This window comes from Macaca nemestrina, chromosome 1 (assembly GCF_043159975.1).
Source record: "Macaca nemestrina isolate mMacNem1 chromosome 1, mMacNem.hap1, whole genome shotgun sequence".
Lineage (NCBI taxonomy): Eukaryota > Metazoa > Chordata > Mammalia > Primates > Cercopithecidae > Macaca > Macaca nemestrina.
In genome coordinates this window covers 147,799,703-147,813,970 of record NC_092125.1, presented here as the reverse complement: position 1 = coordinate 147,813,970, position 14,268 = coordinate 147,799,703, and the positions used below count along the sequence as shown (strand labels likewise).

The 14,268-nt window shown below is 35.7% G+C and overlaps 1 protein-coding gene across 21 annotated transcripts in view; it reads right to left on the bottom strand.

Moving 5' to 3' along the window:
• LOC105482774 (collagen type XXIV alpha 1 chain) overlaps nucleotides 1-14,268 on the bottom strand; it is a 421,145-nt gene that overhangs the window by 61,878 nt on the left and 344,999 nt on the right. For all 21 annotated transcript variants that reach the window (XR_011617622.1, XR_011617589.1, XM_071087115.1 and 18 more), the window contains 4 exons: nucleotides 4,605-4,712; nucleotides 2,523-2,630; nucleotides 2,377-2,430; nucleotides 1,757-1,819 (listed from right to left, as the gene is read on the bottom strand). Coding sequence is in view for 19 of the 21 variants with exons in the window: in XM_071087115.1 (XP_070943216.1) it covers nucleotides 1,757-1,819; nucleotides 2,377-2,430; nucleotides 2,523-2,630; nucleotides 4,605-4,712 (333 nt within the window). In the remaining 2 variants the exon portion in view is untranslated. The remainder of the gene's footprint in view (nucleotides 1-1,756; nucleotides 1,820-2,376; nucleotides 2,431-2,522; nucleotides 2,631-4,604; nucleotides 4,713-14,268) is intronic.

Here is a 14,268-nt window from a genome sequence, read left to right as displayed (position 1 = left end):
TGATTTTTATGTGGTGATAACTTCAATGATGCATTTTACACGTATGTCATTATATAACAAATAAAACTATATAAAAAAGAATAAAATGATGAACAAGGTTTTGAATAAATTTCTGTGCAGATGTTGAAAGAGCAGATGTTTGGGTAACATGAAGCGTGAAATAGAGAAAAAGTACAGTAAGGAACCAGAGGGAAGCGTATGTGACCAACTAAACTTCAGTTCTTCATTTGTAAAACAGGAATAAGAACATCTACTTCATAGGGACATTGTGAGAATTAAATATGAAAAGTGCTTTTAAAACTTTAAGCTGTTATTTGATTATGAGGATAACCTTGAATAAGGTGAATTTCTGATCAATTCCTCCCAAAGTAGGAACAGAGTCTATAATTTCTCAGTGAATACAAAATGCCCATTTTAGTTTTTTCCTACAAACTTCAGCTTCCTTGGTTCTTCAGAAATCATGAAAATAGCTAATACATTTATAGTTGAAGAAATATTCAGGAAGGTCTTTAAACAATTACTATGACAATACTCCTCTTTGCATTATGTTTTGATTGTTTGTATTGAGACGGAGTCTGTTGTTGCCCAGGCTGGAGTGCAGTGGTGTCAGCTCACTGCAACCTTCGCCTCCTGGGTTCAAGTGATTCTCCTGCCTCAGCCTTCTGAGCAGCTGGGATTACAGGCATGTGCCACCACGCCCAGCTAAATTTTTTGTATTTTTATTACAGACGGGGTTTCACCATATTTATCAGGCTGGTCTCGAACTCCTGACCTCAAGCAATCCACCGGCCTCGGCCTCCCAAAGTGCTGAGATTACAGGTGTGAGCCACCGCGTCTGGCCTTTTTTGCATTATTGAAAACAACTTATTGTAAGAGTTAGGAAAGCAGTGAAGGATTTTAAAAGTTTGACTTTCATTGAATAGTCATTTAAGATACCTTTCTCCTGCATCTGAACTGCTTCCCTTCTTCCTTTCTCTGCTCTTTCTACACTTGCCCCTGCAGCTGCTATGAGTCATAGGGATGCTACTACCACAGCCAAACCATTACTTGAAGTTTTTGATTTTTTTTCTCTTCAGTTTCTTTTTCTTTCAGTTTTATAGAACATCTCATCAATTAGAAAGTTTTGGTTAATAAAAACTAAAATAAAACAAAACAAAAAACTAAAAACAATAATCAGTAACCACTGGTGGCTTATTTGTCCTATTTATATTCTCTACAATTTGCAATTACAAGCACTCACTGCTAATTGGAGTTCCTCAGACCCTGTTTTTTGCAACTATTTAAGCGGTTCCTCATCACTCTCTTGGGATACCTGCCCCTGAGCTGGGAAAACACAGCTATTGGGAAATATTTTCAGTCTGGTCTGAAGAGCTCTGGTCATACACAAGCTTCTTCCAGGTGGTGCATGGAGGTGGTCTCTGGTTGTATTAATGCTTATAACATGAAATTGCTGTATGTTTTTGTTCCTGGCGTGAGTTAATAAATACATTATCCAGTCTTCACAGTAATTCTGATGATTCTTTTTTTTTTTTTTTTTAAAGTAATACTGGGAAGTACGGGTGGTCTATGAGGTATTTTGCTCAAACTAATATATGAACTGCAAAAGACTGAATTCTGCATGTGCCCTTATGAGTTTCTATCTTAAAAGTCATTTTATTAAGTTATTTACTTGTAGCACATTACATTTAGAGCTCTTAAGCCCTACAGTGAGCAAAGAACTACAGTTTCTGGGTAGGCAGAATGACTTGACACTTACTCTCTGTCCAATAGGACCTTTAGGACCTGATATCCCAACAATGCCAGCATCCCCTTCAGGACCCTAGACATACAATAAGAAACAAAAAGATAAAATTCGTAGCTCTATATGAACATTTTACAAAATTATATCAATCTATCAAGAATTGCTCTTTTAAAAATGGAATATAATACTGTTGCGCATGCTGAAGTATTCAGAAAGAAGTGTGCTGAGGCCTACAATTTACTTAGAAATACACCAACGATGGGAGAGAGGGATACATAGATGGAAAAGCACGATAATGCCAGTAGGATAAAATGTTAATGGTAAAATTTAGGTAATGGGTATAGGCATTTACTATAAAAATTTCTCAACATTGCTGTATGTTTGAAAATTTTCATAATAAACTGCTTGGGAAAAGGGATGAAAGAAAACAAAAGCATATCATATACTAAAATTTCTGGGAAAATGTATAGTTACATAATTTTAAAAACAGACATATTCAAAACTCGAATATATAAATATGTACCTACTGAAATTTTACACATTTAAAAAAGCTCAAGTTAGAGACCGCATTGATATTTCAACAGCTCTTTTATTTCTAGATAGTAAGAAGACTAGAAGAAAGTATATAAACATACTTTAGGGCCTGGGAATCCTTGGAAACCTGTCAAACCTTGAACACCATATTCTCCCTGCAAAGTGAATTGACATGATAATAATTATTGTACAATGGTAGCCTGTTCTGTAGAATAAGTGCTTGGTGAATTTCTGAGGTGGTACATACAGGCTGCCCTTTCAGGCCAGGCTCTCCACATGGTCCTTGATCACCTTGTGCTCCTCGGTGACCTCTTGTACCTTGAATTCCAGGTTGACCAGGTAGCCCTTGTTCACCCTACGGGTAGAACAAAGAAAAGTGATATTCACTTTGGAACATATAAACATATTGGCTTTTGAATGAAGCCCAAATACAGGCCCATCCTTAGGCATAATACAAGGCACTGGGGAAATCAAATTTTGCATGTTCATCTTGTTCACCAATATTTTCCACACAAGTAGTATTTAATTATAATGAACCAGAAGTGCAGCAGTGGGAAACGGAAATTCCAGAGATTGTGGTGATGTGTGGAAAGAAGAGGGAAGGGGGAACCTATAGAACTAGGAGGATAGTAAGACTTGAGAGAGGATAGTGAGGGTGTGGTATGTGTGGGTATGCTTAGATGTGATGGAACTTATATTTTTGTTTATGTATTTATTTTATTTTTATTAGAGATGGGGTCTTGCTCTGTTGCCCAGGCTGTAGTGCAGTGGTGTGATCATGGCTTAGTGTAGCCTTAAACCCCCGGGCTGAAGCGATCCTCCCAACTCAGTCTCCTGAGTAACTGGGACTACAGGCACACATCATTGCACCTAGCTAATTTTTTATTTTTTGCAGAGACAGGATCTCACTGTGTAGCTCAGGCTGGTCTTGAACTACTAGCCTTAAGTGATCCTCCTGCACTGGCCTTCCAAAGTGGTAGAATTACAAGTGTGAGCCACTGTGCCTGGCCAGAACTTGTATTTTGAATTGATATCATTTTTCTGTGTTTTCCTTACCATCCAAAGATGATTCAGCTATCTAATACTAGAAAAAGAGTAGTCTCCTGAAGTGTAAACTCTGGTTTTAGCCATGATTATCTTTTTAATTCCATCAATAAAAAATTTCCATTATCTGTCTCCCTAGGTTCCTTTGATATGAACTGTCTTTATCCCCTAAAAGTCACTTTAAGTACACACTTAATCAACATTATTGAAGTTTTAAAAGTCAAGTCTTTTTCACTGATTTTTATTTTTGAAATGAGAGTTGAAATATCTTTCACACCATTTCTAAAAGTAAATTTAGGAATCAGGTGGACTTTAGAGACAGGTTAATGAAAAATGATGTTTGGTAGACTTTGGCCAAAGATTCTTTAAGATTAACAAATTATCTCTCACTGTCTTGAAACAAAGCTATACAACTTTGGGGCTTGACAAATATGGATCCTTCTTATTGCAAATTCAAGCCAAAAGGTAGGGATCTTTATTTCTTTTACTGGCTTTAGCATTTGCTTAGCTGCTTTGGATTTAGTACAAAGGAATATTCATAGTATAAACATTAACAGAAGACTAATATTGTAAACAGTAAGCAAGTGGGTCATGATTTTCAGTTTACCCACATGGGTCAGAAATCTGAAAATTCTTTAGAAGTGGAACTGTGAAAATCAGATTAAGAGGTAATAATGGTAAAGGTGCCAATGTCTTAGTCTTAGGCATTTATGAAAGAGCTTTAGATGTTGGACTAATTTCTGTTGTCTGGGTCAATCCTGCATGAGATATTTCTAAAAGAGGTTTTGTCTGGTAAGTCTATTGACATGTGACAAACTCCACACAATAAATGCAATGTAAGACTTAGTTACTGTCACATTAACTCTAAGAAACAGTCTGTACAGTTATCAGATTAATTAATTGGTTGGTTAGGTTCAGAGTCAGAGGAATATGAATTGTATCTGAGAAAGTATTTATCTGGAAGTAAATAAGATTTCTCTGTTTTGGAGAAGAAGATAGATGACAGAGAAGGAAAAAGAACCAAAATGAGTCAAAGATGTAGCATTTTGTAAAGCATCACTAGTCCCGGGTCAAAGAGTTGTTATGCCAAATTACAGGTACTGTGGCTATCACGGGAGATGGATATGTCAAAGCCACATACTTTCTCTTTTCCTAATGTGCTTTTACTATTAGCCAAATTCTATTAAAAACTATTAATCTTACCATCCTATGATCTAGCCAATGAACTCAGGGCCAGAAAGGATGGCCAATACTGCTCACCCATCGGAACAAAATATTAAAGTACCTTTGGGCCTTGAATTCCTGGGCTTCCTGGCAAGCCTGATGAACCCTTTACTCCTGGAGGACCTGGAGCCCCAGCAAGTCCTGTTCTTCCTGGGCTGCCTCTGATGCCCTAAATAACACAGATAAGAAATGAAAACTGGGAAAGCTTCTAAAAAGTCAGTTTAGAGGCTCAATAAAATGTAGTAAGAGTTGTGTCCTGAAAGGCTGCTGTTAACATACTGCCCAGGAGTTATCCTGGGCTTCTTTCCTAAAAGATGAAATGTTTAAATACTATTTTAGGAACACTCACCACTCACTTGAAATTTCTATCATTCATGCAATGATCTTGGTTTTTTAAAATGAAAACACTGAAGCAATACAAAGTTCACCACTACCTTCTTACTTACATAGCTTAGGTATGAAGTATGTTTGTTGTGTTTTAACCTTTGCATTATACTGTGGTGTACATGACAACTCTAATAACTGATGAAAGTCTCCTTAAGAAGAAAATTCTATTCCTCAACCACACATGATTCCAGAAAATTTGCTAAAAATAGTTTAACTGGAAATAAAGTTAAGCAAGCAAACAGTATATCCTTAAAACCAAATCCTAAATCAGGTTGGCAAACTATACTTTGCAAACTAAATTCAATCCATCACCTGTTTTTGTAGATCTCATGAACTAAGAACAGTTTTTACATTTTTAAACATTGAAAAGAAGAATAATATTTAAAGACATGGAAAATTCTATGAAATTAAAATTTCAGTATATATAAAGTTTTACTGGACAGTCATGCTCATTCATTTACATACTATTTAGGGCTGCATTTGCACAACAATAGCAGAGCTGAGTAGTTATGACAGAGTTTTTTAAAATTTCATTTTAAGTTCCAGGGTACATGTGCAGGATGTGCAGGTTTGTTACGTAGGTGATTTGCTCCAGCTATCAACCCATTGCCTAGGTTTTAAGCCCAGCATGCATTGGCTATTTTTCCTAATGCTCTCCATCCCGCTCTGTCCCACCTCCACCAACAGGCCCCAGTGGATGTTGTTCCCCTCCCTGTGTCCATGTGTTCACATTGTTCAGCTCCCACTTATGAGAACATGAGATGTTTGATTTTCTGTTTCTGCATTAGTTTGCTGGGGATAATGGCTTCCAGCTCCATCCATATCCCTGCAAAGGACATGATCTCATTCCTTTTTATGGCTACATAGTATTCCATGCTGTATATGTACCACATTTTCTTTACCCAGTCTATCATTGATGGGCATCTGGGTCGATTCCATGCCTTTGCTATTGTGAATAGTGCTGCAATGAACATACACGTGCATGTATCTTTATAACAGAATGATATATATTGCTTTGGGTATATACCCAGTAATGGGACTGCTGGGTAAAACGGTATTTCTGGTATTCCTGGACTTTGGTTCCTCACGGTCTTCAAGGAATCACCATACTATCTTCCACAATGGTTGGACTAATTTACATTCTCACCAACAGTGTAAAATGTTCCTATTTCTCTGCAGCCTCGCAAGTATCTGTTGTTTCCTGACTTTTTAATAATTGCCATTCTGACTGGTGTGAGATGGTATCTCATTGTGGTTTTGATTTGCATTTCTCTAATAATCAATGATGTTGAGCTATTTTTTGATATGTTTGTTGGCTGCATGAAGGTCTTCTTTTATGAAGTGTCTGTTCATGTCCGCCCACTTTTTATTTTTTAATTTAATTTACTTTAATTTAATTTTATTTTTTTGGAGATAGATTCTCACTCAGTCGCCCAGGCTGGAGGGGAGGGGCGTGATCTCGGCTCACTGCAAGCTCTGCCTCCTGGGTTCACGCCATTCTCCTGCCTCAGCTTCCCAAGTAGCTGGGACTACAGGTGCCTGCCACTATGCCCAGCTAATACTTTTGTGTTTTTAGTAGAGACAGGGTTTCATGGTGTTAGCCAGGATGGTCTCAATCTCCTGACCTCATCATCCACCCGTCTCGGCCTCCCAAAGTGCTGGGATTATAGGCGTCAGCCACCATGCCCAGCCCTTTGCCCACTTTTTAATGCAGTTGTTTTTTACTTGTATATTTGCTTAAGCTCCTTGTAGATTCTGGATATTAGATATTTGTCAGATGGATAGATTGCAAAACATTTTCTCCCCTTCTGTAGGTTGTCTGTTCACTCTGATGATAGTTTCTTTTGCTGTGCAGAAGCTCTTTAGTTTAATTAGATCCCATTTGTCAATTTTTGCTTTTGTTGTAATTGCTTTTGATGTTTTCATCATGAAGTCATTGCCCAGCCTATGTCCTGAATGGTATTGCCTAGATTTTCTTCTAGGATTTTTACAGTTCTGGGTTTTACATTTAAGTCTTTAATCCATCATGAGTTAATCTTTGTATAAGGTATAAGGAAAGGGTCCAGTTTCAATTTTCTGCATATGGCTAGCCAGTTATCCCAGCACCATTTATTAAAGAGGGAATCCTTTCCACATTGCTTGTTTTTGTCAGGCTTGTCAAAGATCAGATGGTTGTAGGTGTGTCGTCTTATCTCTGAGTTCTCTATTCTGGTCCATTGGTCTATGTGTCTGTTTTTGTATCAGTACCATGCTGCTTTGGTTATTGTAGCTTTGTAATATAGTTTGAAGTCAGGCAGAGTGATGCTTCCAGATTTGTTCTTTTTGCCTCAGATTGTCTTAGCTATATGGGCTCTTTTTTTGGCTACATATGAACTTCAAAAAAATAGTTATTTCTAATTCTTTGAAGAATGTCAATGGTAGTTTTATGGGAATAGTATTGAATATATAAATTACTTTGGGCAGTATGGTCATTTTCACGATATTAATTCTTCCTATGCATGAGCATGGAATGTTTTTCCATTTGTGTCCTCTCTGATTTCCTTGAGCAGTGTTTTGTAGTTCTCCTTGAAAAGGTCCTTTATTTCCCTTGTTAGCTATATTCCTAGGTATTTTATTCTCTTTGTAGCAATTGTGAATGGGAGTTCACTCATGATTTGGTTCTCTGCTTGTCTGCTGTTGGTGTGTGGGAATGCTTGTGGTTTCTGAACATTGATTTTGTATCCTGAGACTTTGCTGAAGTTGCTTATCAGCTTAAGAAGCTTTTGGGCTGAGAAGAAGGGGTCTTCTAGATATAGGATCATGTCATCTGCAAACAGAGACAATTTGATTTCCTCTCTTCCTATTTGAATACCCTTTCTCTTGCCTGTTTGCCCTGGACAGAACTTCCATTACTGTGTTGAATAGGAGGGATGAGAGGGGGTATCTTTGCCTTGTGCCGGTTTTCAAGGGGAATGCTTCCAGCTTTTGCCCATTCAGTATGATATGAGCTGTGGGTTTGTCATAAAAGGCTCTTATTATTTTGAGGTATGTTTTGTCAATACCTAGTTTATTAAGAGTTTTTAATATGAGGGGATGTTGAATTTTATTGAAGGCCTTTTCTGCATCTACTGAGATAATCATGTGGTTTTTGTCTTTAGTTCTGTTTAAGTGATGAATTACATTTATTGATTTGTGTGTGTTGAACCAGCCTTGCATCCCAGGGGTGAAGCCAACTTGAGCATGGTGGATAAGCTTTTTGATGTACTGCTGCATGTGGTTTGCTAGTATTTTATTGAGGATTTTGCATCGATGTTCATCAGGAATACTGGCCTTAAATTTTCTTTTTTTGTTATATCTCTGCCAGGTTTTGGTATCAGCATGATGCTGGCCTCATAAAATGAGTTAGGGAGAAGTCTCTCCTTTTCAATTGTTTGACATGGTTTTAGAAGAAATGGTACCAGCCCCTCTTTGTACCTTTTGTAGAATTCAGCTATGAATCCATCTAGTTCTGGGTTTATTTTTGGTTGGTAGGCTATTTATTACTGCCTCAATTTCAGAACTCATTATTGGTCTATTCAGGGATTCAACTCTTAACTGGTTCAGTCTTGGGAGGATGTATGTGTCAAGGAATGTGCCCATTTCTTCTTGATTGCCCTGTTTATTTGCATAGAGGTGTTTATAGTATTCTCTGATGGTTGTTTGCATTTTTGTGGGGTTAGTGGTGATATCTCCTTTATCATTTTTATTGTGTCTATTTGATTCTTCTATCTTTTCTTCTTTATTAGACTAGCTAACGATCTATTTCATTATTTTTTTTTCAAAAAACTAACTCCTGGATTCATTGATTTTTTTGAAGGGATTTTGTGTCATGGTAGAGATCTTATATGGCACTTCCATTGCTTTGCACTGTTGCTTGGTGTACTACAAATTGCAGTGATGCAGTTATAATATGATAGTGTTTCAAGTGGAACATATATTACTGTGACACTTAATTTTACTTATTACCAGTGCATGCTATCATATCAAAACAAGAAAAGTGGACTTCGAATATTGTGTTTTTTTAAGGCACCATGGAAAATGAATTATTTTCTTATCAAATTAGATGTCAAAGCCTTGCATTTACTATGTAATATTATTATAGCTATGCTTAAAAATTATAAAGTATACATCAACATTATCAGACTAGGCACATAATATAATATTTCTACCTTACAGGAATGCAACAGTCAGAAAAATTAGAAAATGTAACATGGAGTATTTTTTCACAGCAGATCTCTTCACAACAAAATGAAAATGAGGCTGCAACTGAGGTAAGTTTCTGAGTGTTCACTGCATTCATTAGCCCAATAAGGAAAATCCCTTATTGATGACTTAATTAAATCTATAGCAAAAATACATTTATTTAAGATTGTTAGCTTTTTGGCAAGAATAGCTGCTTGAAATGTTGAGGACACTGGTGCAGCATCAACAATCAGTTAAAAAACAAGGTTCTTTCTTTTTTTCTTCTCTCCCCACCAGCATGGCCTGTTGGTTCTTGATGAGTCAATAGAAATTAGCAATACTGCTCAGTTGTTCATTCACGGAGTCAGTGCTGAGTCTGAAAAGGAGTGAATGCTGAGATGGAAGAATTGTATAAATAGTCTGTGGGGTGACTGCAAGTGAGAATATTTTCAAAAAAGTTAAAAAAACACTAAATCAGTACAATCTTCTGTGGATTCTGCTAGGATGCAATAAAACTGACAGCTATGGATCACAAAAAGAATTACTGGATAAATTTGGAAAGCTTATGGTGGGTAGATTTCTGAACTCAAATAGTTTCAATAGCATATCTTAGACCTAGATGCCATAAATTTCCATAATTCAAAATCCATGTGACTGTGCACTTGAGGAATTTCCACCTAACTTACAATTGAAAATGATTAATCTACAAGGAAATGACATGCGAAAAGGCAAAATCAGGAGAAGAACCTAATAGAATTCTGGATATTCTTTTCAAGCAATCAGTATATTCAATCAAAATCATATGCTCATGAATTGTAGCATTTGGCAGCATCTATCTGTGTGAAAAAAAATTTTCAAATATGAAATATGTGAAATATGCAAAGTCTCATTACAGGTCAACATTAACAGCATTAACAAATGCAGAAAATTTTGACAACAGGGAACTGTAATAAGCTCGCTTTACAGGAAAAGCAAGCTTTAAAAACAAAATTCTGATGAATAGCACCCTCCCCAATAAAATAAAAACAGCTGAAAACCTAAAGAAACCCACAGAGAAAGCAGATTTTATAAGCTAAGTGTTATTCTATACAAAGCATGCCACTTTTCTCATTACTAGTCTTGCATTACAAAATTTTTACTTAATTATATTTAAGTTATATGAATAAAAATTTTGTGAACAATTTCTCTCTTCTTACATAAGTTCGCAAAAATACCCTTGAGTTTGCTTCCTGCAAATACTAAAATTTATTCATATTTATATGCATATTTACAGAAATATGTATTCATATTTACAGAAAAAGTTTGTTGACTTCTCTTCTAGGAATGACTGTTATTTTCTGAGTTTATTCTTAGGATATTAAATTTGGTTATTCAATAGTTTCTCCATGTATTCAACAAATATTTATTGAATATCATCTATGCATAAGGAAGGTACCATGGGAAACCCTTTAAAAATATAGATATAAATAAAATATGGTTCTTGTTTTTAAGAAGCTTAAAATTAAATGAAAAAGATGAGACCAGGTGTGGTGGCTCATCCCTGTAACCCCAGCACTTTGGTAGAGGCTAAGGTGGGAGGATTACTTGAGCCCAGGAGTTTGAGACCAGTCTGGGTGACACAGTGACACCCCATCTGTAAAAAAAAAAAAAAAAAAAGAAAAGAAAAGAAAAGAAAGAAAAATTACCAGGGCATGGTATTGTGAACATCTGTAGGCTCAGCTACTTGGGAAGCTGAGGTGAGAGAATCGCTTGAGCCCAGGAGTTCGAGGATGCAGTGAGCCATGATCATGCCACTGCACTCTAGCCTGGGCAACAGAGTGAGACCCTGTCTCAGAAATAAACAAATAAATAAATAAGAAAAAGAAAAACAAAACAATGCAATGTGATGGAAGGTACTATATAAATAATTATAATGCCAGCAAAAGTTTTAAAAAAATTCCAGAGAAGAGAGATGTAATGTAAATACCTGAGAGGTTCTGAGGAGGGGAAGTTACCTTTAGTGGTAATCAGAAAAGAAATTAGTGAGAAGAAGCTGGATCACGATCATAATACAAAGATATTGCCCTTAAAGTTATAAATGTGGTGGGAGAGATGTTTTGGCTGAAGACAGACTACCGTCATTTCTGTGGAAGGCCTGGTTGAGAGAATGGTATTTAAAAAGTAAAGTCAATCTTGAATTTAGTGCCAAAGCATTTTTCCTTTTTTTTTCAAATAATATTTTCTTCAAATTATGTAATCACATATTTTATTATTTTCTTGCTTATAGTAAAAGATAATTAAGTACATTTTAAAAATTACCCTATCTAAGAAGATTTTCTTCATGGCCACAAAACTCACTAAAATAATGTATTTTGTGTCTACTAGGTTCATGCCCTATGCTGGGTGCTTACAGGGAGGTACATATAGGATATAGGTTCATGTTCCTCAGCTTGACCTTTAAGTCTTTTTTGTCCCAACTATCTCTCACCATTTATCTACGTTAGTGGGGCTCAATATGTCAAAGGAACCATTACAAGGGCAAAATCCTCATAGAAGGAGAAAGGGAGGAAGAGGGAGGAAGAGAGAGGGAAAGAGAAAGGGAGAAAGAGAGACAGAGAGAGAAAGAGAAGAGGAGGGAAGGAAAGAGGGGAGAGAGAGAGCGCGAGAGCAAGAGATCCATACTGTGGGTGATGTGGTTCTTCTAAGTTGCTTGTGCCTCATCCTAAGTGTATTATCTTATCCCGTTTCTTACCCTTGGCTTCTAAGTGTTTTTATATTTGTTTTAATTTTCCGTGAGCCTTTCTGTTCCATACCTATGGGATAGATTATCTGGTAGTGTACTTTCCACATGAATGATGAGAACCCTGGAGTCATAAGATGGTGCCATTTTAGAGATCATCAATACAAATGATACTCATCTGAGACTTTGGGATACAAATTTTCAAAAATGTTCAGAGAAGACACAGGTGTATACCAATGACCAGGTCTCTAATGGGGATATGACTTTACAGGAAAGGCAAATTTTAAAAACAAAATTCTGATGAATAGCACCCTCCCCAGTAAAAACTAAAATAGTTAAAAGGCCTAAAGAAACCTGAAGAGAGAGCAGATTTTAAAAAGTCATACATACAAGATGAGAGAAAGGGCATGTAAGCAGGGGAAAAAAATAAAGTAATAAATAAAGTAACTTCAGCGTTAAACCAGTTGAAAAGTTAAGTTATAGATGTAGATCACTGTGAGAATTTTTTTAAAAAAGCATTAGGTTGTCTTGCAAGTTTGTGAGCCTCTTATCCCCAGATATTTTACAGAGGTAATGGATATTGTAGGGAGATGCATCATTAGAACTGATTATCCTAGATGATTTTAAGATGCCTCAAAGTTGCCTAATTATAAAATAGGACCACTTTGCCTCACTTTACTTATAATTCTAGGCAATTTCAAAGTTCTTCATTTTCTAATATAAAAAATGTATCTTTTGAGTGATACATGACAACGGACATTCAGATACTACTGAACACTCCTGAAGTCAAGAGGTATTTTTGATTGAGAATAATAAGGAACACAAAACTTGTCATTAGGGCTAACTGTAAACTAGCAACTTCATTTTACTTGCAGTGCTATCAGATATTTAACCCAGTAGAATGAATATATTCCAAGTCATTTACTACGCTTGTTGGTTTCTTAGAGAGAAATCGGAGGATGGTAGCAGAGTGTTCTGTTCAAAGTTCCAAACAATGTTTCTTACAAGTAAAGAACAAACATTTCTTATTATGAATACACAGATGGCTGATTAATTTTGTTTGCAAGAGAAACAGATGCTAACCCTAGGCATTCTTTCCAGTGTCTTTTAAATGATTTGTCTAAAACCATTCAACCTATGGTAAATCATTCTGGGTAAATTTTAAAAAGTAAATATAACCATAATTATTAACTTTGGTCAGAGATGCCAAAAATCAATGAACAGTTTACATGTGTATTAAAAATTAATATAATTATAAGAGTACATGATGTCACATGACCAGAGACTTCCTTTATTCTCAGATAGGAGCCAGTCTCCCTACTGAAATAAGTTTTAAACCAGCAGGAAAGTGTTGTCAGTTTTGACAGGACTGAAACCCATGGCTTCCTAAGTCTTTGGACTCTAAAGAAACAAGTACTTGGATCAGTAATGACAACAACAACATCAACCACAGCAACAAGAGTTGCCTTTTATTGAGTGCATTCCATTTGTCAGAAATGAATAGCATTATGGTTTACATTATTTTGTTTGATCTGGTGTCAGTTAAGGAAAGAAGGCATTGCTTTTCACTTTGACTTCCCTCTGGGGAAAGGAAGAAATCGTTTTAGGGTAAGTCTGCCTTCATTTTAGAACGGAATGGAAAGATCTGGGGAGGAAAATGGGGCTATATGCACCATGTATAGGAAAAAGATACAGAGACAAATTTTGGAATGATGATGACTTATGTGTATATAATAGTGAAACACACCAAAGAAAGTGTCACTCTGTTATTTCCCCAGCTCCTTGGCTTAACCGTCTTATTCTCATTTGGATTGAAACAAATATATTAAAAATAAGCACTAAAAAATAAAATTTGTTAAATCCAGGCAATGATAAAAATCTACATTTTAAAAATAACTAAAAATATTATATTTAAAATTATGCTAAGTGAAATTACAAATATTTCAAATATGAATTTTATTGATTTCTTGCAGTAGAATGATAAACTTAAAATGACACTGAACTTCATATTAGTTATTTTTCTTTAAAGTACTACCTTAACATTTTTCTAAAAATGTTGTTTCCTTTCTCTTCTGCCAGGCACCTTATGTGTATATAGTTTATATATAGTTTATATGTTTGTATAGTTATGAACTATGTGAGAAGATACTCAGAAAAATTAATTTAAAATTAATTTACTCTCTGTAGTACAAAAATAAGTATAATATCCTGGATTATTAGGCAATGTAAGTACTATTTTTTTTTCTTAAGCCAGCAAACCCTGAAGTTATGTAAGTAATACTTTACTTCCTTTACTCTGAGCAACTCAAAACACTTCTGTTTAAGGAGAATTTCTCATTTTATTTGGTTTACTAAATATATCCCTCCTAGCAAAGGATTGGTGTTTAAAAATATGTGGGATGGTAATTATTAGGTGATT